This window comes from Protobothrops mucrosquamatus, unplaced genomic scaffold (assembly GCF_001527695.2).
Source record: "Protobothrops mucrosquamatus isolate PMUCROS unplaced genomic scaffold, P.Mucros_1.0 scaffold142, whole genome shotgun sequence".
NCBI classification, from domain to species: domain Eukaryota; kingdom Metazoa; phylum Chordata; class Lepidosauria; order Squamata; family Viperidae; genus Protobothrops; species Protobothrops mucrosquamatus.
Window position 1 is genome coordinate 194,832 of NW_015386508.1, and position 24,835 is coordinate 219,666.

The 24,835-nt window shown below is 35.8% G+C and overlaps 2 protein-coding genes across 2 annotated transcripts in view; one reads left to right on the top strand and one right to left on the bottom strand.

Moving 5' to 3' along the window:
* The window catches only part of LRRIQ3 (leucine rich repeats and IQ motif containing 3), a 49,294-nt gene extending 47,455 nt beyond the window's left edge, over nucleotides 1-1,839 (bottom strand). The window contains exon 1 of the mRNA XM_015813201.2: nucleotides 1,757-1,839. The gene's annotated coding sequence lies outside the window, so the exon portion shown is untranslated. The remainder of the gene's footprint in view (nucleotides 1-1,756) is intronic.
* A 115-nt stretch (nucleotides 1,840-1,954) lies between these two features.
* FPGT (fucose-1-phosphate guanylyltransferase) lies at nucleotides 1,955-9,939 on the top strand. The gene is made up of 4 exons (XM_015813206.1): nucleotides 1,955-2,054; nucleotides 4,496-4,663; nucleotides 5,967-6,059; nucleotides 7,751-9,939. The coding sequence occupies exons 1-4, from the start codon at nucleotides 1,976-1,978 to the stop codon at nucleotides 9,193-9,195; spliced, it is 1,785 nt and encodes a 594-aa protein (XP_015668692.1). The 5' UTR covers nucleotides 1,955-1,975; the 3' UTR covers nucleotides 9,196-9,939.
* Nucleotides 9,940-24,835: the final 14,896 nt, after the last annotated feature.

The following is a 24,835-nucleotide window of genomic DNA, read 5'->3' on the forward strand; positions in this document are numbered from 1 at the left end:
ATTAGTTTCTGAGAAGGAAGCAAACTATTTTGTTTGGCATTATCAGGACTGTCCCCAAACATATTTCTATTACCTATTTCTATGATCAAACATAAAAATAATATAAGCTATTCAAATCTTAGCTCTGTAAAGAAAGAATTTTTCTTTACACAACCACTCCCTTCAGCTCTGTAAAGAATTGGCATGATCAATTCAGAATTCAGCAAGTGTTTTATTTCCCTCTACAATCCTAGGATTAAACTAGACACTTTTTTAGTGAAGTATATACTACTGACCGTGAACCTTTAAGAGAGTTGGTACACATATACATATTAATACTTTTGTGCAGTTGTATCATCAGTACAATATGAGAAATATTTCATTTTTCTTTAACTTGAGAATTTGCTTCTGCTTTGTCTTGTGAACATTATGCTCATACAGACAATTTCTATATAGCAGCTAAGAGAACTTTCAGCATATAGTCAGCAAATACAGTATTCAGTATTTGGTTTCCACTAGCAGACATCTGGGCTTTGGTTGCCCAGATATGGTAGCCTTATCATAGTAAACCCAAAGGTGGTTTTTTTTTTCAAAAGGCAACTGGATTTTCTTGGGTTTTTTTCCTTTGAAAACTTTTTGCTTCTCATTCAAGAAATTCCTTAAATTCTTCAGAAATGTCTTGGATGAGAAGTGAAATGTTTTCAAAGGAAAAAGCCAAGAATGTCCTGTTGCCTTTGGGGGGGGGGGATACCTTTGAGACAACCATGTCCAGGATGATTGAGAATCTGCATAGACATAAACTCAATTAAATTAACTGGATTTATATTCCGGTGCATGTGGATACTAGGAGTAGGATACAAGAGCCTGCCAGCAGAACAAATGGGCAAGCCATAGTTGCAGGTATCTTTGTTTGCACACAAATCCCTACTCTTTGGCTGTACGTCTCAGATATTAGCCTAAATTAATTCAGCCTGTATAATTAGTTCATGATTTGGGGTAGAGCATTCTTAATTTTTTTCCTCTCAGAATCTCTTCCCACTTTTAAAAATTATGGAGGACCCCGCAAAGAGCTTTTGTTTTTAATGGGTTATGTCTATCAATATCTACCAAATTAAAAATTAAAATTGACACATTCACTGCCCCTACAGTGTCTCAAGATTATCTGATGAGATTTCAACATAATTGCCAAATACAGTAATTTTGATTTCATTAATCCCTTCAGGGGGTCCTAAGAATGCCCTTTTAAGAAAAATCTGTTCCTTTTTCAAGGTGATGTGCATACCTGATCTGACCACAAGCAATGGAAGCAAGATTAAGCCCAACAGCACACACACAGACACGCACACAAACCAAAGGTAGAAAGGAGCCTGGAAAAAAGAGCAGTTACCAGCCTGAGGAGTAATTTTTGCTTCTACTCCAACTTTCTCAGGGCAAGGCAGCTGAGAGAATTAAGTTCGCTGGGTACTATGAGACTGGGGATATCGCTCCTTAATGTCCACATTCTTCTCTTAGAGAGATTCCCCCCCCCAAAGGTAGCAACCTTCATTTCCGTTACAAGCTGCTCTCTTAATAAAAGGTATTTAGGTTTAGGTAGAGACAGTTAGATTTCCGGATTAAAAACTTCCCTCCCTCTTGGTTCTTCCCAAGCTTTGCAGGTCAGAAGCAGCCAAAGGCTGTCTCTAAGAAACTCCGGATACGTAACCCATCCAGCTGGGACCCTCGAACTCGGGATCTCCCCTCCCTACCCTCCTTCCAGCTCTTTTCCTCCCTCACTCACCGACTCCCTCCCATCCCAAGCGGTCCCGTCCGCCCGCCTTCCCGGGATAGAAAGCGGGAGCCAGATTCAAAAGACGCCTCTCGGTTGCCTAGCAACCGGCCTCTTCCGCGACACCAAGGCCTGTTCGGCCCGTCCCCGTCCCCGCTAAGGAAGAGGCGGTGGCGTCGTCAGTCTCAGGGCGGAAGCACCAGAGAGAGCGAGGCGGCGTGCGACCCCGGGATGCCGCTGGCGGACGAGGCGGAAGCGCGGCGTCGGCGAGCTACGCGGAAGAGGCTGGAGAAGTTCGCTGGGTTGAGAGGTGGCTGCCTGGGGGCTGCAAGCAAGGGCTGTCGTGGTTTGGGGCCTGGGCGGTACCTTCTTTGGATGGCTAGCCGGATGGGCGGCTCTGAGAATAGGGTCGCCTTTGCTCGTGTAGAAAGCAGCTTTCAAAATCTATCTCCCCCTCTCCCCCCTCCCCCAATCAGTTCAGTGGGTGAGAATTTTTTTAACACTGGCTTAAAATGCCGGGAGCAGGGGGTTGGACTAGATGACCTTCAAGGTCCCTTCCAACTTTACTATTATTATTATTAGTAGTAGTAGTAGGCCTTTGCTATCAGATTGCCTTGCAGTCTTAAGGATTTGGAGGCAAGCTGGCTGAGGAATTCTGGGAGTTGAAGTCCGCAAGTCATAAAAGGGCCAAGTTTGAAGACTCCTGCGCTAATCCATAGTTTACTTAACCATGGCCTCTTGAATAAAGTGCTGTTGGCTTCAGTGTTTCTCAACCTTGACAATTTTAAGGCATGTGGACTTCAACTCCCAGAATTCCACAGCCAGCAAGGCTGGCTGTGGAATTCTGGGAGTTGAAGTCCACATGCCTTAAAATTGTCAAGGTTGAGAAACACTGGGCTAGATGAACTCAACGTGCTGAGCCAAAATCAACCTCTGCTGCAATTTAGTATGATAACTCTGAGCCTGCGTCTGTTTCTGATAAGGCTGTGTGAGACTGCCTCTGGAGCTACACACTCTGGTGCCACAGGCGTGGCACCCTTTGGTTGCCTGCTCTTGGTGGAGGATTTTAGTGCCCTGTGGAAAAATGGCACAAATTGTACATCTGGATTGTAAAGAACTGGAGAAGAGAAGTGTACTGCTTGTTGTCCCAACCTTATAAATTATGTTGAAAAGGTTGGCAGGCACACTCCCGCTCTTCCAGACGAATGGCTGCTATTTCCCCTGCCTTAGCCTTGGGTTTCTAAGAGATCATACAAACCAAGTGTTCATGAGGCAACAGAAAATGGGTGATTTTTTTTATTTCATCTCCTTACAACTGAGAGGGAGGATGTTGTTTGGTTTGTTGGTATCCCCAATAACGTTAGATCCTCTCATTTGGATAGAAAGTTTTATTCAATTGATGCTGAAGAAGAATGTGCAATTGTTATTAGTGGGAAGGACAGAAAATCTGATATGAGAGGAGGACTTATTGCTCATTTGAGAGGCAAATACATAGCATGTAATGAAATTTTATAACAACATTGTAGACTACGCAGATACCCTTTTATTCAAACTTTTCAGTATAACGTCTATGGATTTGCAGTCACACTAAACCATAATTTACTTAACCATGGCCTCTTGAATAAAGTGCTGTTGGCTAGATTAGCTCAACATGCTAAGCCAAAATCAAACTATTACAATTTAGTATGATGTAAGAACCTGCTCCTATTTCTAATGAGGCTTTATAATAAATGAATTTAAAGTTCTTTTTCTTTATGTAGTGGCAAGTAGTTGACATAAAATTTATAGTTCCATTTAAATATAAATTGTATTGGTTCTTAATAAAGGAATGAGCACATCAGTTGTCATTCACTATAGAAAATACAGTGTTCTCATCTTGATAAAGCTAAGCATATCTGACCAATAGGTAGACTGGAAAATTTGTACATGGAATAAAAGCATTTTAGTTCTGTGTGAAGTAGGGGACTGCAAAACTCGCAGAATTGTTCCAGTGAACACAGATATTTTTGTTTTCCTTCCAACCACCTTCACTTCTGAAAACTGTCAAACCCTTGCTCCCTACGCATAAGTTTTGTACAGCATTGGAAAAGCATTTAAAGGACGTATTTTTCAATATGTTGGAGTGCATATAAAGCACTTCTTTTTGAATGGCTAAGCACTTTTGCAGGCTCATGTAACATGGACTTTCTTATGTCCAGTAAATGCAATTTTGTGAAAAGAGCAATCAGGAAAACAATGTTTGATAAAAAAATAAGAAGGTTGAGATTACGACTGCATGCTTTCAAAATGATTTAGAAGACTGCTTTGGAATGCACAGAAATGCAAACAGAACACCTTTTTAATAGAGCCACAGAAAAGATACAGCTACTTTAATAATTTAATCATTAAAGAAGTGTTACATTCATGTTCCCACATGTTCCAAAGTAGCTTTTCCAAATCATTTTCAATACATGCACATCTTTCATTGGCACTTTACGCAGCATGAAGGAAAGCAGTAATGGACCACTATACATCAGAATCAAGTTAATCTGAACCTAAGGAAGAAGAAAATGGCTGAACTTTAGTAGCTAAGTGCAGTGTAAATAAGTTGTAGGTAGGCTATGGTGGTGTTAGAGGAATATCAGTTGAGGCCGACTGAAGTAAGGAGTAGGAATCCCAATTCAAGATTTTAGAGTCTTGTTTGAGGTAAGAACATTTTAAATCAGTTTGGTAATTATATCCCTTGTAATGACATTTCCTTTTTCCAATCAGGTAAAACTGTGCAGACTGGAGAGTTTTGGGATGTTGTTGTAATAACAGCAGTTGATAAAAAGCAAGAAATAGCTTATCAAAAACAATTATCAGAAAAGCTGAAAAGAAAAGAATTGCCCCTGGGTGTGGATTATCATGTTTTTGCTGATCCTCCTGGACCAAAAATTGGTAGGTTCTGCAATTTAGAGAAAGTTAATAATGTTATCAAAATAAAACAAAACATATATACCCATACATACATTCAAAACATTACACAGTCCTTCCAGCAATGGGGCCAGAGCATTTACAGGAAAGATGAGCAAAAGAAACGATGGAACTTATGCCAGAAATTGGAATAGAAATCTAAAAGAGCAGAATTTGCACTGTGAGGTCATAATGTAATCTCAGTTTGCTGCAGACATCCATTCATGATGCTCTCTCTCACCATCATGACTGTGTTGAACTTCTACACGTGGGAAACAGTAGGATTGGAAAGGCTGCCATCATTCAAACTAAATTAAGTACTTCTGTTTCTTTCATTAAAATCCATGGGATTTAAAAAATACATTAGCTGGCTTCTGCCTCAAGTTTGTTAAGTTTAACTTTTCAATCATCTGATGAACAGAAACTGAAGACAGTTTGTGGTTAAATGTTCAGTACAATTTGATTAATTTTCAGACTGATAAAAAGGTTCTCCTTCTGGTGCATATTATGACAGCTGTATCTTTTACTGAAAGATTTCCAGAATGTCATTAGAAGCCAAATTATATTAATTAAACTTTCTAAAATATGTTCAATTACTATTATTATGCTTCTTTTGATTCAAATGTGAAATTCCATTGCTATTAATGATCTGGATGTTCTTTTGGATAACATGTCAATTGAATAGACTCTTAAGGATCTTTCTAGTTTAGGTAGTATTTGTATTAAATTTTACAGTATCTCAGTTTATGAAACTTTTTTCCTTTAAAAAGCATTCTAGGGAGAAAATAGAGATCTGGACATGAAACCTATATTTAATATGAGCTTCATGATTTGTGTTGCATATTACTCAGCATTTTTAAAAATATATAATTAAATATAAATACATAAAACATTTCCATTTTATAGTTTTCAATTCAAACTTTTAAAATATTCTGAAAATTTCACAGCATGATCTCTAAACAGAAAAGAGTACTTCTCATAAAACAGATTAATTCTAATCTTGAGAAAATAGTTTTTCATTTTATTTGCCTGATTTGGCAAATAGGTAACATTTCCATGGCTGTTGTTTGATGTTAGAGTTACAGAGATTACTACTGAGAGTTGCGAATCATCTTTTCCATGACCATTGTAAAAATGATTATGATCCAAGTTGACTTAATAAATTTTGTGATGTTGTGTGATTTAAAGTAACATGACTTTCAAAAAATAGATGTATCAGTTGGTTGCAAACTAATCCTGTTAATTCTTCTTGTTCCTAAATTTAAATATGTGTTGAAATGTTTTGTAGGAAATGGTGGATCAACCCTTCACGCCCTTCGGTGTTTAGAAGAGCATTATGGAGATAAATGGGATACCTTCACTATCATATTAATTCATTCTGGTAATTTTTATCCATCAGCTTATCTTACATTATATAGGATGCACGTCTGTTTGTTTTTTCCCTGAAGAGAGTAGTGAAGATGAATTGGGTTTCTTTCCACTACAAAATTATACTCAAAGTCAGATAAGCATATTTAGGTTAAATTATAGCCTGAAATTATCTTTAAAATTCTGCTCAAAACTCCTTAGGGAAAGGAAAGACTGTAGAACAAATAATAGTATTAATGACCCACAAAAATTCAGTTATTTATAATTTACATAAAGCTGGAAAGAATAAAGTATGACATTGATAGATAATATCGAATTTGGAAAGCCTTTATGATTTTTGGCAGAATGATTTTACAACTCACTAGAAAGCAGTCATTTCAGTGTCATTGTGCATTAGAATATGATGAATCATATATCCTTTGGTTTCTTATATTGATGTTTGGAAGTAGAAGAAGACAAACACTCTGTAACTTCCTCCACACAATGTAAATGCTGAAGATAGAAGCACAGCCTTTTTAAATGAAGGTTTATAGCAAATAAGTGAATTGTACAAGTTGAGGGTTCTTCCAGAGTTTTCATAATAGAAATGCAGGGTGCAGGAGTTCACCAGTTTAATATGTATGTTAGCTGTAACCTATCTGAAGAGTCCTGCCTTTGTGCTGGTTGTACATTTGGCTCTCTATGTGAGATAATCATTTAAAGAGAATTCAACAACTACAGTTTATGCACAATGAAGCCATCCAGGTCTTTGTGCAAGTTGAACTGCACTACATACAAATGTGTTTCTGAGTTCAGTGTAAACCTCTAAAGCTTTGACTTCAGTTCTCTGACCATACCAATCTCCTCACAATTTTTACTTCTTTGCCATTTTTATAATTATATTAACTCTTTTATCCTACAACTTTATGTAAATTGCAGATTTATTTTTTAGCATTGTTTTTTTTTTAAAGTCTGTCGCTGAAATATTTTGTAGAATCTTTGTCCAATTGAAGTGATTTTATTTAGTAACTTCTCTAGGTCAGTGCATCTCTGTGTATTTTCTTTGGGTTGGGCCTTATAATCTCCTCTAAAAAGTTGTGCGGACGTTACTCCTGATTATATTCTCCTCCTGCTGCCCCTTACCATCATTTCAAAATCTGATTTAAAAGGTGTGGGGATTCTTTAAAGCAAATGGTAAGAATTTGCAAAGAAAGGGGGGGGGGAAGGCAAGTCCATTCATGAATAAAAGAGCATTTACACAGCACTGGACTAATCCTATATATACTGTATAATTTTAAGAAACAATTGAAGCAATGACTATCTTAAAGTATGCAGTATTCTACTATTTGCTCTTTATGCAGCATCTAAAAGTAGCATGTATATCAAACTAAGTTATAATTAAGAATCCCATTATTTCAGAACAATTGTATAAATTGAGGACAGCTATCAAAATTTGAATGTAAGCTTTTACTTGCTTTGTAAATATTTACAATTTTTAAAAACAATGCAATCTGTTCTTAGCCTTTGTAATATTTATATCTATTTATATCTATATCTAAAATCCACTATATCCTGGGTTTCGTGCATCATGTAAATAATATATACACAAGATATGAAAGAATCAACCTCAAGTAAAATTCTTTAGAATCTGGATGTATATGAATATAAACACATGCATGCTTTATTTATATTAAATATTCTTCATTTTTTTGTGTTTTTATAAAGGTGGTTATAGTCAACGTTTACCGAATGCCAGTGCCCTGGGAAAAATTTTCACAGCTTTGCCTTGTGGGGATCCAATTTACCAAATGCTTGATTTGAAATTAGCCATGTACATTGATTTTCCTGCTTGTATGAATCCAGGTGTTTTGATTACATGCGCAGATGATATTGAATTTTATAATATTGATGCAACAGAACTCCTGAGGTTTAATCAGCCTGGATTTACTGCATTAGCTCATCCTTCCAGTTTGAGCATTGGTACATGTCATGGAGTTTTTGTATTGGAGCCTCCATTATCCCTGATAGAAAAAGAACTTGAGTACAGATCTTGTAATCTTTTTCTGCATAAGCCTAGCATTGAAAAAATGTATCAGTCTGGAGCAGTGTATAAAAGGAATAATTTTCAAACATTACCTCCTGGGGACCTGGGGGATTCATTTATGGAATCTGAGTTTGTATATACAGATAGCTTATTTTACATTGATTGCACCACTGCAAAACTGATGCTAACATTTTATAAACAGATAGGCAAACTTTGCTATGAAATAGATGCCTATGGTGACTTTCTGCAGGCATTAGGGTCTGGAGCAACAAAAGATTATGCAACAAAAGTTGAAAATGTCACAAAAGAATCGTGTCTAATAGAAATAAGGGAGAAGATGTTTAACATACTAAAAGGTTTGCCTCTCAATGTTATACTCCTAAATAATTCCAAATTCCATCATATTGGAACTACTCGTGAGTGTTTGTTTCATTACACTTCTGATAGAAAAATGAAATTGGAGTTGGGTCTGCTGCCAAATATTTTTAGCATCTGTTCAAACAAGGTGGAAGACTTGGATAAATCGGCATGTATCATTCACAGTATGCTTAGTTCAAAGTGTTTTGTTGCACCTGGTTCACTAATTGAATATTCTAGATTGGATTCCAAGGTTTCAGTAGGGACAAACAGTATCATCAGTGGCTGTTCCATTGACACAGAAGCAGATATACCACCAAATACTTTTATGACAACTCTGAGCATAAGAATTGATGGAGAATTAAAGTATGTGAGCATGGTGTTGGGCATAGAAGATGACTTGAAAAAGAACGTGGCAAATCTTGCAGATATACACCTACTAAGTTTTTTTGGCATTGGTCTTAAACAATGCTTAGAGCTTTGGGGCTTGAGAATTTCAGATGAGCTCTTTTCAGGGGACAAAACATGTCTGAGTTTGTGGACTATTCGAATCTTCCCTGTATGCTCTTATTTAAGTGATTCGGCGAAAGTGTCATTAGGGATTTTAAACTCAGTGCAAAATAAGTCCCCATTTAATTTAGATAGTTTTAAGCTGTTGTCTATTGAACAAATGCTTTGCTACAAAGATGTTGAAGATATGCTGAAATTCCGGCAGCAACTTTATGAAGAAATCAATCTGCAGAAAGTGAAAGAGAAATCTATTATATAGAAGTGGCTGAAAAATGGTACTTTCCTCCATATTTTAATTCAATGAGGGCTAATTGCTTTCAAGGTTTCCAAACCCCAGAAGCAAGCACTATGCATATTTTTGTGTTTCATTGAAGTAGAAATAATGAAACTGCATTAAGACTGTTATTGTAGCATAACATTAATAATGCAAAAAATGCAGATAAACTATTCTTTTGATGAAAACATTAATGAAATATTTTGAAATCTATAAAAACACAAAGGAGGAAATTTTCTTTGCTTCATATTACGTTTTCAGGGTTTTTATTAATTCAAGTGGGAAATAAAAGTTATTAATTAGGTATTTGATTGAAAACTACTTAAAACTTTTTACATAGAAAAAGTTGTTTCTGACAACATTCTTATTTTTCAGGTTTGTTCGTTACAAATAAGCAATAAAGTTATGTTATTTCTTAAATGTATGTTCATAACACTATTCTGTGTTTCATGTGTAAATCTGACATCTGTTTACAAGGCTGAGGTCAAATGAAGCAAAATAAATTGAAATGTGTAAATTAGGTAATCAGGATTTTGTTTAAATATGTTTCTTTCTGAACATGAATGGTACTGAGAAAACTGTCATATTTTGATATAGTTATAAGATAAAGATTATTAATAATTCTAGGCATATCCTGGCATTATCATTACCACATAATTATGGATTGCTTTCTTCAAAGGTTATATCTAAAATATGCAGCTTTAACCTAATTTTGTAGAATGATCGTGTCAAAATAATAAAAAGATGATTTTAAAATGCCTATTTATTAATCAATTGCCTGCCCATCTCACATACGTACTGGGTGGCTTACAATTAAATAGATAAAACATATCAATAAAAATGGTAAAAATCACTATTAACATGACCAGGAGATAGGCTCCATCACATATTTGGAACCCCAGGTTCAAGCACAAAATAAAAACAAAATCAAGTTTTCAAGACCTGACAAAAGATCAGCTGATATAACCTGCCAGCTGATATTGCTTAGCCAACAATACTCAGAAAATGTCCTTCCTGCCAGATCTGGAAGGACAGAAAATGGGAAAGATTATAAATATCCTGGTTCCAAGTCATGAATTGTACCCAGAAACACACTGGAAACCAGTGCAGCTTGCAGAACAGTGGTATCATGGCAAATAACCAATTCCATTAACTGCACAGCCACAATCTGCATTATAGAATACTCTTCAAGGGCAGCCCTATATATGTTGCAATACTCCAGTCTGGACGTCGCTCTCTGTAAGTTCTTTGACATCCATCTGACAAAATATATATTAAATAAAATAATATTATAATAAAATATATATTATTTTCAACTAGCAGGTTCTTAAAATTATGATATTTACATATCTACAGTTTTCTTCTATTAACCTTTTTTGGAAATAGATTCTGGGAATAGTCTAATCTAAAAACAAATTGTAATTCAGAATCTAGCTAAAGTCTGAACAAATAAGAACATTATTGTGTGAGTTTCAGGCATGAATCCAAAGCACAGAATTTTCAAAATACCAAATTGTCTCTCAAGGATCTTAAAATCTGAAGTGATGCAAGCAAAAGCAATCTTCTCACAAAACATCAAACCCACTTTGGAGATACTTCTTGTTTATGAAATTAACCCTATACATCTTTTAAGCTGAGTGGAGCTTTCCTAGTTATGCATAAAAGTGAAAACGTAAAGAAGGATGAAGGGAGGGAAAAAAGACCAGGGGGGTGAGGATAGCCTGGCCAACAGTGACAGTGAGCGGTGTGTGATTTTTGAGAATACTGTGAGTGTCTCCTAGAAGTCTATGTTCTTTGCTTGGTAGTTATTTTTTTTCCTTTTCTTTTTTAGTTTCTCTCTTCATTGTTTGGCTTTGTAATTGAGATTAAAAGGAGGGGGTGAGGACTTGCACTTCTTGCATAATGGGATATACCTTAGTAGCATATGGATGAGTCAAACAGGGAAGAGGAAAGAGATAACCTCACTCGCTCTGGTATTGAACTTGATGCAAAATCTAAAATCTTGTTTAGGCAGATATCTGAGAGGGCAACATCACCGACCTCCATCAGCCATGTCTCAGTGATGTATGCCAAGCCTAGCCATTCATCCATCACTAGGTCATATATGGACATGGTCTTGTTACAGACAGCTCTCCATGCTTTTGTTCCTTTTGTTTTTGCAACAATGTTGTGAAATCATTAAGCTAAAAATTATGGCTAAATGAAGATCCATAACTGTGTTTTTCATAACTGAATCAGTATTTCACTTCCAGTGAAAAGATAGCCAACTGACTACATGCCCAGGGAGGGATTCCTGAAGGGTTTTCCCCTGGGCTCTAGCTTTTTCAACTACCAACAGAACAAACCAGCATTCTTTTAGTTTATATAACTCTCCTGTGTTAGAGAAAGTCAAAGATTTATCCCTCAAGATCCTCTGATACAACAAAGGTCTGCAAGTAGCTTCAGGAGCTGTGCTTCGAAGAAGCCTGTGTGCCTAAATTTGGGGGGCAAGGGCTACAATCTGTTGTTGAAGAAAGAGCCATTTTGGAATTTACTTTTCAAATGGACAGTACGTTGTGCCTTAATCATTTCTTAATCATTTTTAAGGACTATTAATCTTTACTTAGCTAAAAGGGGCTCTCTTTAGCTACAACCTCCTTTTTGAAGATCTGCACCATTTTGGGGATTTCTTCAATATTAAACAACAAGGAAGAAGGCTGCTAAAGCAAGCCAAAATAAGGAAGTGTGGACTATCTTTTTCACACAAAAAAAAAGTTGACAGAGAAATTATAGGCAGAAAGTTGTGGTTCTACTTTATTATTTTTAGTAATTTATACCTTGGTCTGCTTTGCAGTGGGTGGCTAAAACTTTCCGATTTTTATGATTCCTGATTGGCCAGCAATTTTTAAGTGATTTACAAAAAAGCTATTCTTTGACTAAAGGACTTAAGAAGATGAAGGAGCAGATTATTAGAGATGTATCTGAAAAATCTTTAAATAAAATCCACCAGTTCATAGTTCAGCTATGTTCCAAGAATGTTAAACAACTTCTCAAACTACTTAAGAGATGCAAATATGTGTAGAAAATTAACAAACCACTGAGGCAATTTCACAAGTAGCTGACAATGCAGAGAGTCAGTTGCAATTTTGGAATATAAACCTGACACCAAATCTTATGTTGGTTTAAATATAAACCTCCCGATACAATTGAAAGAAGAGCTCCAAGAAAATCTGCAACTTTTAAAAAGACAAGTTTGGGGATTTTTCCTTATGGACATTAACAAGGTTGAGAAATCCCTGAAAAAAAGAGAAGCTTATAACTATTTGACAAATATTCCAGAGAAAAAAAAGACTTTATGAAGACAAACTGGAAGGAGTGACTTAAACTTAATGAGTCAATTGGAATGAGGATGGATTTCATATATACACATATACGTACGTACGTACGTACGTACGTACGTACGTACGTACGTACATACATACATACATACATACATACATACATACATACATATATATATATATATATATATATATATATATATATATATATGCCTAACATGCAGACAGCCCAGGTTCGAATCTCAGAAGGGTATGTCTGGTTGAAAAGAACTAAAAAGTTCGAAATGGCTATTCCAGTTCTCCCTTAATTCTTTGTTAACATTAAACCACAAACTGTTTAATACAAGTGCTGAGCTTTCGTCGCCCAACACTACACAAATAGTTTCCAAGGTTGCTGTTCTTTTTCTACTTTTCTTCCCCCCAATCCCTTTCCTCATGTGCATTCAACTGTCAAATTGTGCCAGGTGCTTTTGCTCACCCTCTCCCTTTGTCTCCATCCCAAGCCATGTCTGTTCTTCCCCAGTGGGGCTGACAGATTGTATAGGGCACTTTCGCTCACCCTCCCCCCTCATCTCCATCCCGATGTCTGTTGTTTCTTCCCAAATGGGATTGTCAGCGGGATGTACGTTTAGCACAATCCTCCCACCCCTCCGTGCTACCACTCCTGCGCATGTGTGGGTGTTCAGGAGCCGGTCTGTCAAGTGGGTCTGGGCATTCGTTCCGGAGGTTTCCGATGAACTTGCTCTCGTGTGCACGCCTCTACTCGGGAGCACTGTCCTTTCACAGGGATGCGCGCGGGCGCACTTGAGGTCTCCCTCTGGCCGCTCGCTCTCATCATCTTCCCTCTCCTCCATCGCTCACCATAGCCGTATCCCCATCGCTGGACCATCCGCTGGGCGTGCGCCTGGCCCTGTTTCACCATTCGCCAACTCTCTTCCCCTTCCTGCACGTGTGTGGGCTCCCAAGAATTGGTCCCCCGTCAACCGCTCACGGCCATATATATATATATATGTAATTGAAAGTCTTAATCTAAAGTTTGAAAATGTATTTTTCCTTTATATATAGTGCTTATGTAATTCCTAAAGTTTGTAAAATATTATTGAATATTTGAGAGTACTTGAGAGTATCTATTAAGCGAAAGTTAAAGAAAAAGATGTATTAGTTTAAAGAAAAGTTTAGAGTTTTAAAAAAGGATGTATACAAGAAGAAAAGAATATTCTATGAAGGTAACTTGGAGGGAGTGATCTAAATTTAATAGTGAACTTTGAAATATGCATGTAAAGAGGAAGTTTAAAAAGATGTATTAGTTTAAAGAAAAGTTTAGAGTTTTAAAACGGATGTATACAAGAAGAAAAGAATATTCTATGAAGGTAACTTGGAGGGAGTGATCTAAATTTAATAGTGAACTTTGAAATATGCATGTAAAGAGGAAGTTTAAAAAGATGTATTAGAAAGTTTTGATTTCAGAAATGTTTTTAAAGAAAAGTTTAGTATTTTAAAATGGATGAAAAAAAGTATTTTTCCCTTTTAGGTTAAAGAACCTGAAAAAATACGGTGAATTTTGTTAATATAAATGGTGATAATTTATAAAAATTATTAATTGGAAATAGAAATACATATTATTTCTACAGCAAGGGAAATAAAGCAAAAATTGTTAAATTGATTGTTTTATTCAAGGAGGAGAATATATTTAATTATTTGTTTTATTTGGATGTCACTTCTGGATTTTGTGCTTGTGGTGAAAAATGAAATTTTGACTTTGGTTTTGTCAATTAGATTTGTTGTTATAGAAATGGCTAGTTATATACTAATGTGTAAAAATAAAAAGTTGAGACTGGAATGTTTTTTATCTTGTACTGTGCTAAATAGAATCGGAAGTCGACACTTTTTTCTTTCTTCCCTTATACCTCATATTTTCTTTTCCCCTCTCTTCTTCCTTCCCTTAATTCCTTATTTTTATTTTTATTTGTATTTTATATATTGATAAAACAATAAAAGTCATTAAATGCAATGGCTAAAAAAGATTCAGACCCAAATATTCCAGATGATCTTTGTAAAGCTTAGCAGTTAATAGGTTGCACAATAGCACTCTTATTAGTAAACTGGAAGGTATTCTTTTTTGCTTCCAATTTTGCAGAGCTCATATGGTTACCCTCTCTTTTCTTCAGAACAATTCAGTTAAGATCATAACGTAAGTCTGTCGGTTTCTTTGTTTGAATTTAGTTACTGCTCTTTGTCAGATTTAGTTACCGTTTTTTGATTCTTCAGGACTTCTCAGCTGCATTGTAACCTCTTCTACAAGATTAAATCCTCGTGTTTCTGTGCACTGCAGCACCAAGTACCAATCCAATAAATAGCCTACAGTTCTTTCTCTTACACAAAACATGAAATCTTCCAATAACTTAGAGCAATGCTACCTATCCCTTACTGACCTTGGAACAGATTCTAGAAACTTCTTTTTTTTAAAAAAATTGATTGGTATGCTCACTCTTGTCTGTTTTCTGTCTCTGAATAACTGCCACATTTATCATTGGTCACTTTCTAATTTTATTGCTGGATTTCATTTCCTCCTCTTGCTCGTTTTGTCTGTAAGCTTAATAAAAGCATAAGATGTGGAAGAACACTTTTGGACCACAACACAGCATTTTTTCTATTGTACACTAATCCAAATATTTTTTTTCAGGTTTCTATGAAAGTCTAAAAGAATTTGTTTTTAAGGGTTGCAGTAACTTTAATGAGTCAAAACTGCTCATTATTTTAATGAAAGTACAATCTTGTTAAACACTGATTAATTGCTTATTTAAAACCTTTTATTTTACTCTCTATTAATCCATTTTGGGGGCAATCATAGGATATAAATAAAGAGAACTTGTTATGTTTCCAATTACCTCTGATTAGTTCCTAATTCATATCAATTAAATTATTTACTGATAAATGTATAGATTTATTTTTGTTTCTCTGGGTTACATATTTATTAATTTGATACTGCAGCCTATTTGTAGTAATTATCGGATAAATTCATTGCTTACCCGACAATTACAATCACTGGTTCCATATTCACTGATGTGGTCCACTCCTGCCATATCTCCCTATGCATGTCACCACCTAATGCTATGATCTGCCTTTTCCTCCCTAAGGCTGCATCTTCCTCCATCCACCCCTCTCAATTTCCAAGGCCCAGAACTTCCCATAGTGGTGAGTTCATCCATCCCAGACAGGAGAAGCCAAGCACCCTAAGGTTCTTCAACTCCACTGCCCCCAAAGACTTGCTGATCTATCTAGATGGAAAGTAAAGTAGAGTCTACAGGATAAAGAATGCTGGTAGTAAAAAGAAGAAAATGCAGTGAAAGGTTAGAAATACAGCAGGCACAAGACACACACCTCAACTGCTTTTCCATCCAACACCAGGCCCACAGCATAATAGAGGTGACACACAGCCGGTCTGAAAAGTGACTCACATCTTTCCCCCATGGCCCATTTCTTTGGCATGGCTTTCAGTCAGCTCCTTCAGCAACAAGCATCCCAGCATGGCCAGCTCACAGTCCATTCCTAATGTGGTTCATGCTTGGCTTGTAAAAACACAGTAGCACTTGCTCACTCTAACTACTCTGACCCATTCTGTCAAGGATGAAACATTGGCAGCTACATGCCTCTGCGTTTCAACGTGCCTTTAGATTAAGGGGGGGAGATGTTACTTTCAAGTGGGTTAAATGGAGAAACGAAACTTCCTCAATTCAGTTGAAGACAGTAAAAGCTTGAGGCCTGTCAAGGACACCAGAACAGGTGTGGATTTGAAGCAAATAGTTCCCATAACTAAGTGAACTTGTTGATATGGATTACATAAGATGTTGGTGGTTTGGCTGGGAAAATTATTAAGTCTATGAATTGGTGTTGGAACCTCAGAGTTAGTTTTACTTCAACAAAACCATGCAGTGTATTTAATAAGCAGTATGCTTTTTGGAAACGGAATGAACCTGGAATTTTATTTGGATTCTCGAGCTGAATGTTGATATATTATTGCTGAGCAATAATATATTGCTCAGCAATAATACATCCAAGATCATCCCAAAGTACAAAGTTGTTCCTTTAAGGTAAATGCAGACCTTCCAGGACAGGCAGAAATCCAGTTTATTGGCTCTTACCCAATCCATCACCCTGCCCAAGCACAAGTTTGGAAGACCAGTGACTATACTTGTATTAGATGAAAAGGAGAAGTAAAGGTAGGTATCATCAGCATATTGATGGCACCTCAGCTGACATCTATGGATGACCACTCCCAGCAGCTTCATGGAGATGTTAAAAAGCATAAGGGATAAAAAAGGAGCTTTGAGGGACTCCATAACTCAGGGGTCTTCAAACTTGGCCCTTTTGTGACTTGTGGACTTCAACTCCCAGAATTCCTCAGCATGGTGGCTGAGGAATTCTGGGAGTTGAAGTCCTCAAGTCATAAAAGGGTCAGGTTTGAAGACCCCTGCCATAACTCAAGTGCCAATTACTAACTGTACATCATAAATAACCAAATTGAAACAACATACTAGGTCAGAATGTTATTTTTGTTGTTGTTGTTATGGTTTACTCTGAATGGAGCCATTAAGCTTTATGCATGTGTGAACCAAGCCATTAAAGCATGTCTTAGAACAGTGGAAGAACAGTTAGTACACATTTATTATAATGTGTACTAATATTATAGTACACATTTATACTTCCCGGTATAAATACACATTTATACACATTTATACTTCCCGGTATAAATCTATGACTGAATGTGACATGCCTAGATAATAAATTTTACAGTTAATTTTTTTGTTTTTCTAAATATCCTCCTGATACTCTTTGGTGCCATATGATGTAATGTCTCACCAACAATATTTATTGCCCCAAATGTCCTTATCCTTTTATCATGTGTCGTTCAAAGGTTTAAACCTTTCTTCCTTCATCATGTCCCATGGTTTTATCCTTAGGATATTTCTATTTGACTAACATTCAGAGGCGGTTAGATAATTACATAAACCAGGAAAAGAAAGCACAAAGGAAAGCAGGAGTTACAGTGCTTTTTATATAGAATTTAAAAACTGAAATCAAACACCTCATTCCATGCACACTCATGTACACTTGCTATTACATAAAATGTTGAGATAGGTTGATAAAACTGGAAAGACAGCTGATGATGAATGCTGATACTAAAAATTAATATTTTTTCATGGTCCAACTTCCATGAGCAGCACAAAATGAGGAGTCCAGGGAGTAGCATCTACCTGTTTCATTTGAAATAAAAGATTACTGAATCCCTAAAACATTTTTGGACTACATGTGTTCTTTCCAAATATTCAGGCTGGGAATAGGCAAACTCAAACAGCATGTCACTTCTACCAGATTAATCTATTTTTCTTGGTTGACTTTTTAATTGACAAAATGGCTTATTTTTTTTCACTCTTTATTCCTAGCGACAACTTTCATTTAAATATTTGTTTTCAATAGCATTTCAAAACAACCAAGAGAGTGTCTCAGACATATTCAGAATTAATCCAACCATTCTCCTCCTTCCGCCCCAACAATCAGGTCACCATTTTACAATGAATTGATTCATAAAAACTCTAACTGAATTTGTAAAACGATGCAAGAGATTTTATTCATGAATGTTTTGATACTAATTATCTAATTCCATACTACTTATCTAATTCCATATCCACCAGGATATATTTGGAGCTATTTCTGTGGTAGCAACAGCTGCTGTAGATACATCTATGGTCCCTCACTGTTGTTTTGGGCTATGCATGAAGTTATGGAATGGGTTAAAAGTGTTTACAAGTACTTTTGCTGTGTTCAACATTATTTCCACTCTGAGCATTTAACATGCTTCTCTGCAATACAGACATTTTGTAAACACAGCAGCTTTATATAGCCAGAGGATGTTTCTTAAATCACACATCAGGGTTAAAGGCTCATCCCACCTTTGAATTTCCTTTATGCCTCTTTAATTCACACAGTTGTTCTGCCCCCACTAGTTAATTTTACAAGGAGAATATTGATGTCTATAAAAAAATACAAATATTTAGGGCAAGAGGGAGGAGGGTTTTCTTGATATATTTGGTATGTAAAAGTGTTGAGGCAAGCCCTTTGTTAGGATTCGGCTGCAAAATAGCACAACATCTGTAGCATCTTCTAAAGGTACCACTTCTAAAGATTGGTCCATCCTTTGGACTCTCTGTTGGTTGTTGCTAGCAATGGCAGATTGTTTCTGCCTTAGCACTTACTCTTGTCAACAAGACTGAATTAATCTTTTCCAGTGCTGAGTTAACAAATTCACTGCTGCCTAATACTATGCAAATGTGGTAAAGTAAATTGAATTGATCCCACCTCTTGGTGACCACATGAACATATTCATGCAGTTTTCTTGTCCAAAGTACCTAAGCGACTTATCACTAATGATTCTGAGATCTTTAAGTAACCAGGTTAGCCTAGAACCCTGGAATTCCCTTATGATCTCCTGTTCAATTACTAACCAGGTCCAAATCCTACTTACTTTTTTTTTGAATACAGGCAATGTTGAACAGGTGCTGCTAGCCACTAAAGCAACAGAAAGCTTTTGTAAAACAATTTGAGCTTGTGTATGATATATTTTTTTCAGAAAAATCTGTTCATACCACTCTCCAATTAATGAAGAAACTATGGCTTATATGAACCAGGCATCACTTTGTTCCATTATTAGTATAAAATCAGATTACGCAGTCAAACTAACGATAACATTAGGAAATATATTTTGTCATGATTGCCTTCCTCAAAAAGTAATTATTTGATTCCTTGAGTATTTACATTTACATTCAGAAGAGACATATTGAAGATTGGTCATATATTTTACGAAGCATTCATTATTATATATGATTTCAGATTTACATACAGTCAAACTGAATGATGTATTCATCCCAGATTCCTTTATTTAATAACTTTAGATGTGTCGTGAAATAAAAATGGATTTTCTTGAATGGTTTTTAGAACATGCTCTAAGAAACAGACATTTAGGCATGCTGGAATTTAATTGTACATAGTTAATTTAACTTGTTCTAGTAAACTCTTTAAGAAGAAATGGGAATTATGAAGGTGTATTAGAAGAAGAGAAAAATAGACTATAAGTAGAGCTATTGAGGAAGCTGAGGAGAACTTAAGCTGCTTATTGGAAAACGGTGAAAATAATTTGAATATTATAAAAATTAGTTGATTTGAATAGTTAAATATACTGTAAATATAACAACAAAATAGCTTCTTGTTCCATTCTCCTTTTTTCAACATCAATAGAATTTTTATATTAGCTTGGTGAATGTCATGTGGAAGACAAATCTCTTCCAAATGCCATTCTTATAGAGTAGTAACACAAATAACAGAAGGGGATTTTGCATATATTTATTTTTATCTTCCATCACCTTGACAAGGCAAACACCTGTTTAGTTATACAATGTCTTGATCTCTTGTATTTAAAATATATTTCAGTATTATGATCCTTGATATATTAGATTGTAATGAGGATAACCTGAAAATAAAGGAAAATGTCATATCCTTTACATACGACTGATAGACAGTGTCAATGCTAAAAAGCCCAGTTATCTCCCAACTTTGGCTAAAGCTGTTTTAAGCATTACCTACCCAGAATGAAAATTGAAAAGAGATTTTAAATTTGGCTTGTTTATAAAATTAGATCTCCCAGCTATATATTTTCAGCAACCAGTGAAACTTTTAAAAACTTATTAAAGAAGTGTATCTGAGCTCCTTTTTGAAGATACAATCATACCAAATAATACTTTTTAATATTTGTTAGAAAATTGCCTATTTTTAATTAAAGTGCATTAAATGATTATTGAGAAGATTTTCAACAATAGGCAAAAGGACCGCTTGCAAATCTCCTGTGAATATATCCAAAATAATTATGTCGCTTTCGTTGTCAAAGTAGACCAAACCCCTCTGGTTTATCAGTCATTATCCAGCTGTGACTAATGAGAAGCTGGGAAAAACATGTGATGAAAGATGCAGATATGGGGGCACAATAAAAAATGTTCTGATTTTAGATTTGATTTTCCTTATTGTGGATAAATTCTATCCTTGATAAATATAAATAATCCTTAAAACAAAGCAAAAGAAAAAAGGTGGTTGCCATGCTCACATCTTTATCCGATTACCATAATCGCAACTTAATAGCAGAGTATTACATTAAATGTTAAATTAACGAATATTTATATTAGGCCTGCACTGAGCCATGGTGGCGCAGTGGTTAGAATGCAGTACTGAAGGCTAACTGACTGCTCACTCCAGGAGTTCGATTCTCAACAGCTCAAGGTTGACTCAGCCTTCCATCCTACCGAGGTCGATAAAGTGAGGACCCAGATTGTTGGGGGCAATATGCTGACTCTGTAAACCACTTAGAGAGGGCTGTAAAGCACTATGAAGTGGTATATACGTCTAAGTGCTATTGCTGTTTCATTTGATGATCCCAGACCTAGAACTTAGATATTGTTGGGGGGGTGGTTGGAGGGGTTGGATAGCATAGAAAGGTAGTTGTTTGGTGTTAATATTCATCCAGGAAAATTTAAGATTTTTACTATAGTCTATAGTTATTGTTCACTAGCTGATTGGAAGCTTGACAGCATATTCAACAAGAGGTACTTCAGAGTGTTGTACTTATTTCAGTAATAATAATTAGCAGTGAGACCAGAAAGATATGCTGTGGATCTTGCTATAAAGTTATGCTGAGCTCAATAAAGGAATACCTGTTGAAAGATAATGCAAATGAATGGTATAAAAAGCTCTGGATCAAAGGCTGAAAGCCTCTGAATAACTGAATATAGACAATACATATTTGACTTGTCAATAAATACCCTGTTGGAAAAAAAATCCACCATAAATGTTTAATGACTAGTGATCTTCTCAGGAGTCTGAATTGCAAAATGGAACAGTTGCCAGGGGCAACGGTCTTAGCCTTAACAACAGTTGTATCAATGCAAATACACTTTAATCTGTTGATTAAGCTAATACAATCAGTGAGAATAGACCAGCATTGGATGCTAAATTCATAGTTCTTCGAGTTGCCTAGCAACATAGACCAGTGTTGAGTATATGTTACATTTCTTCTCCCATTCTATCACCCTCTCAAATGTTTAGAAAGCAACTGCTATACGAGGATAATAAAAATACATGTTATTCTTGGTTTATGGGCAGTGATTGACTAAAATGCTGGTTTGCTTATTTTGTGAAACATGTGCTATTAAAGAGTGTAGGCCTTTTTCAATTGGCAGTGGTATAATGTTTTAAACTAATGTTATCATGGTTGGTGTTTCTGAGGTGAACATTTTTATGCCAAGGTACTATCAAGGTTAATGCTTTCTAAGCCTGTCATTCTAAATATTTAATCTATATATATATATTCTAGCATGAAATAAGTAATAGCTATAGGAAAAATTCATAAATGAGTGAATAAAATATTAGAATAAAAAATGGCTAAACACACATATAGGAAGAGAAGATTAAAGGTTGACAGGATATCCACACACATGAAAAAATAATATATCCTTAACTTTTAAAATCTTCCTTATAATTCATTCTTTTTCCTAGCATTTAGAGGTAGCCAAAGTATTGCTCATGTTATATGGTACACAAAATTCATTACATAGCATTCATCTTTAGTACCAAACTTAACTACATTAACCTAATTTAGAACCATGGCTACATAGGGTGGGCTTGTAGTAAATGTTTATGAAAACAAAGCGAAAATAATGACTATGTACTGACTTCATGTTTCTTTTTTATTAAAATCATCTAAAGGTAACATAGAATGAGTTGGTAGGTCTCTATATTATCTGCTATATTTTGACAAAGATTTTAAAAATTGCAATACTTCCATGATTTGGATAATCATAAAATAGCAATAAGATTGTGTTGGTTTTTAAGATTGCCCTTTTAACAATTTTTTATCCTGTGTTTTTAATTGATTATTCTGTTCTTGATAATAAATACCACCTGAATCATGTGCCAAGTAGTGTAGCTATAGAAATTGATTAAATATATAATGTAATTTCCCCAATTTCTTTTCCCCCCTTTTTTTGGGTACCGGTATCTTGAATTACATCGTATGAAGTTTTGCAAATAGTTGAAGTAATATACAAAATTAAGAAATGGGAAGGGATAGGAAGTGTGACCAAGGGGTATTTCATATTAGAATAGATTGAGGAAAAATGAGAAAGAACAGTTCTTTACAAAGAAGATATTCATTATGAAATAATCCAATAGGGTGAATGATTCTAATCTGGGCAATCTGTTTAGTTGATTACCTACATAATTATAGTCATGTAAAGCCATAGCAAAGATTAATTCTCAATTGAGAACTCTTCTCTTCTCTTCTCTTCTCTTCTCTTCTCTTCTCTTCTCTCCTCTCTTTGTGTTATTCAAAGCTTATTTTTTTTAAACTTTGGATAACGAAAGAAAAAATGAATTGTTCTTCTTACAGTACTGATCCCTTGAATTACAGGGGAGGAGGGGCAGGTTGTAGCTTCTGTTTTGATATTTAAACAAATGTTAGAAGGCTAAATATTTGTCAGAGTGCATCTTGGGTTTTTATCCCAGGGAGACTACAGCAAGACAAATGCTAGCCACAAGCAAGAATAAGCTAGCATTTATCCTTTCTTTCCTCTCAGAAATGTGTTATTGGGGATTGTACTACCTTTTTTAAACACAAGAGGTTTGTTTAACCTTTAAAAGGCTTCTTTCCTGAGAGACACATGCTTGATCATACAACATGGTGGTTTTTTTTTACTTTCATGTAAGAATTCTATTGTACTTAACACCGGAAAGCAGGACTAGTCTTTGTCTGACTAACAGCGGAAATGAGGAAAAGGGACTTGGAATTGTCTGCCTGCCTATTCATTAGAAGAGCAATATTGCAAAAAAAAAGAACAGAATTTAGTGTATGTGTGTTTGGGGTGGGGGAATGTAAGCAAGCTGGCAACTCTCCCCCTCCCCATGGAATCTGAATATGGGCTGGATTCTCAGGCTCTGCAGAGAAAAGAATTTCAGAAAAAAAAATCACACAACATCCTATGGATCAATTACCAATGTTTCTCAGTCTTAGCAACTTTGCAAACATGTCCCAAAAGTGCTGTTTCAAAGGCAACTGGACTTCACTTTTCCTTGAGGACATTTCACTCCTCATCCAAGAAGCTTCTTCACCTCTGACCTCTTAATCACAGCCATTTGCATTATTCAGGTGATCCTGAGGACACAGATAAACCTTCACGTGGCCTCAATGACTCTCAGAAAAAATGCTAATGAGCAGACAATTACAAGGAATATAAATCCTTCCATCCTCATCATTCAATCATGTCCTCAAGGAAAAACAAAGTCCAGTTGCCTTTTGAAAAAAACACTTTGGGGACAACCATGACTTGGATGACTGAGAATCTCCATAGACATTTGCAAACATGCTGGCTGGGAATTCTGGGAGTTGAAGTCCATGCATCTTAAAATTGCCAAGTTTGAGAAACAGTGAGTTAGGCAGTGGTTGTGAATGTTGCTAATTTCTCTCTTATAAGTCTGTCCCTCTTCTCCATCATATGACCTAGAGTGGCAGTAATATTCAGAATATCCTTTCCATACCCTGACATTCTTCCTAGCTGGACATCTTCTTGGAAGGTAATTAGGTAACAGGACTCTCTCTGTTTCTCAGTAAAAACATAATGCAATGCCTGAAAAAAATAACTTCAAAGTTAGTAAAATTGATTTTTTCCCCCTCTAAATTCTATCACGGTCTACCCACATCTAGTCTACTTTGAACCTGGCCAGGCAACTTATAAGGTCTTATATTCACAAAATGCATCAAGTCTGATCAAGATTTGCTAAATCTTCTTACCAGACAGAGGAAGTTGAAGGTTAGTTTTTTCTTAGAAATGTGATGTTTAGAAGACTGGAGGAATATACTCACATTTGATGATTTCATGAAAGCATCCTTATTCAGGTGTAGTAAAAAAAAAAAAAAGTGAAGATGGTGCCCAGGACACGATCTGTGTGATCAACACCAAGGACACAATTCTAAAAAAAAGTTGGAGCTTTGATCTCACTATTATGGCTGTCATCTTCATTTTTTTAAAACACTCCCTGCAAACACCCTTGTCCACATTCATAATATTACCATCAAGAGTGTTTACATCAGGTTAGGGAGAAATTAGCTTTACTGTATTGATACATCTCTTGGAAATTCTCAGTAGAATAAGGTTTTCTGTCTCCAAGCAATGTGAGGATAGAAGCAATTAAAACTTTTGTCCTTGAAA

Coding starts and splice junctions, on each gene's coding strand:
- FPGT (XM_015813206.1), top strand. CDS start 1,976: ATGCCGCTGGCGGACGAGGCGGAAGCGCGGCGTCGGCGAGCTACGCGG. Junction 2,055..4,495: donor GAAGTTCGCTGGGTTGAGAG/GTGGCTGCCTGG, acceptor TTTTCCAATCAG/GTAAAACTGTGCAGACTGGA. Junction 4,664..5,966: donor TCCTCCTGGACCAAAAATTG/GTAGGTTCTGCA, acceptor AATGTTTTGTAG/GAAATGGTGGATCAACCCTT.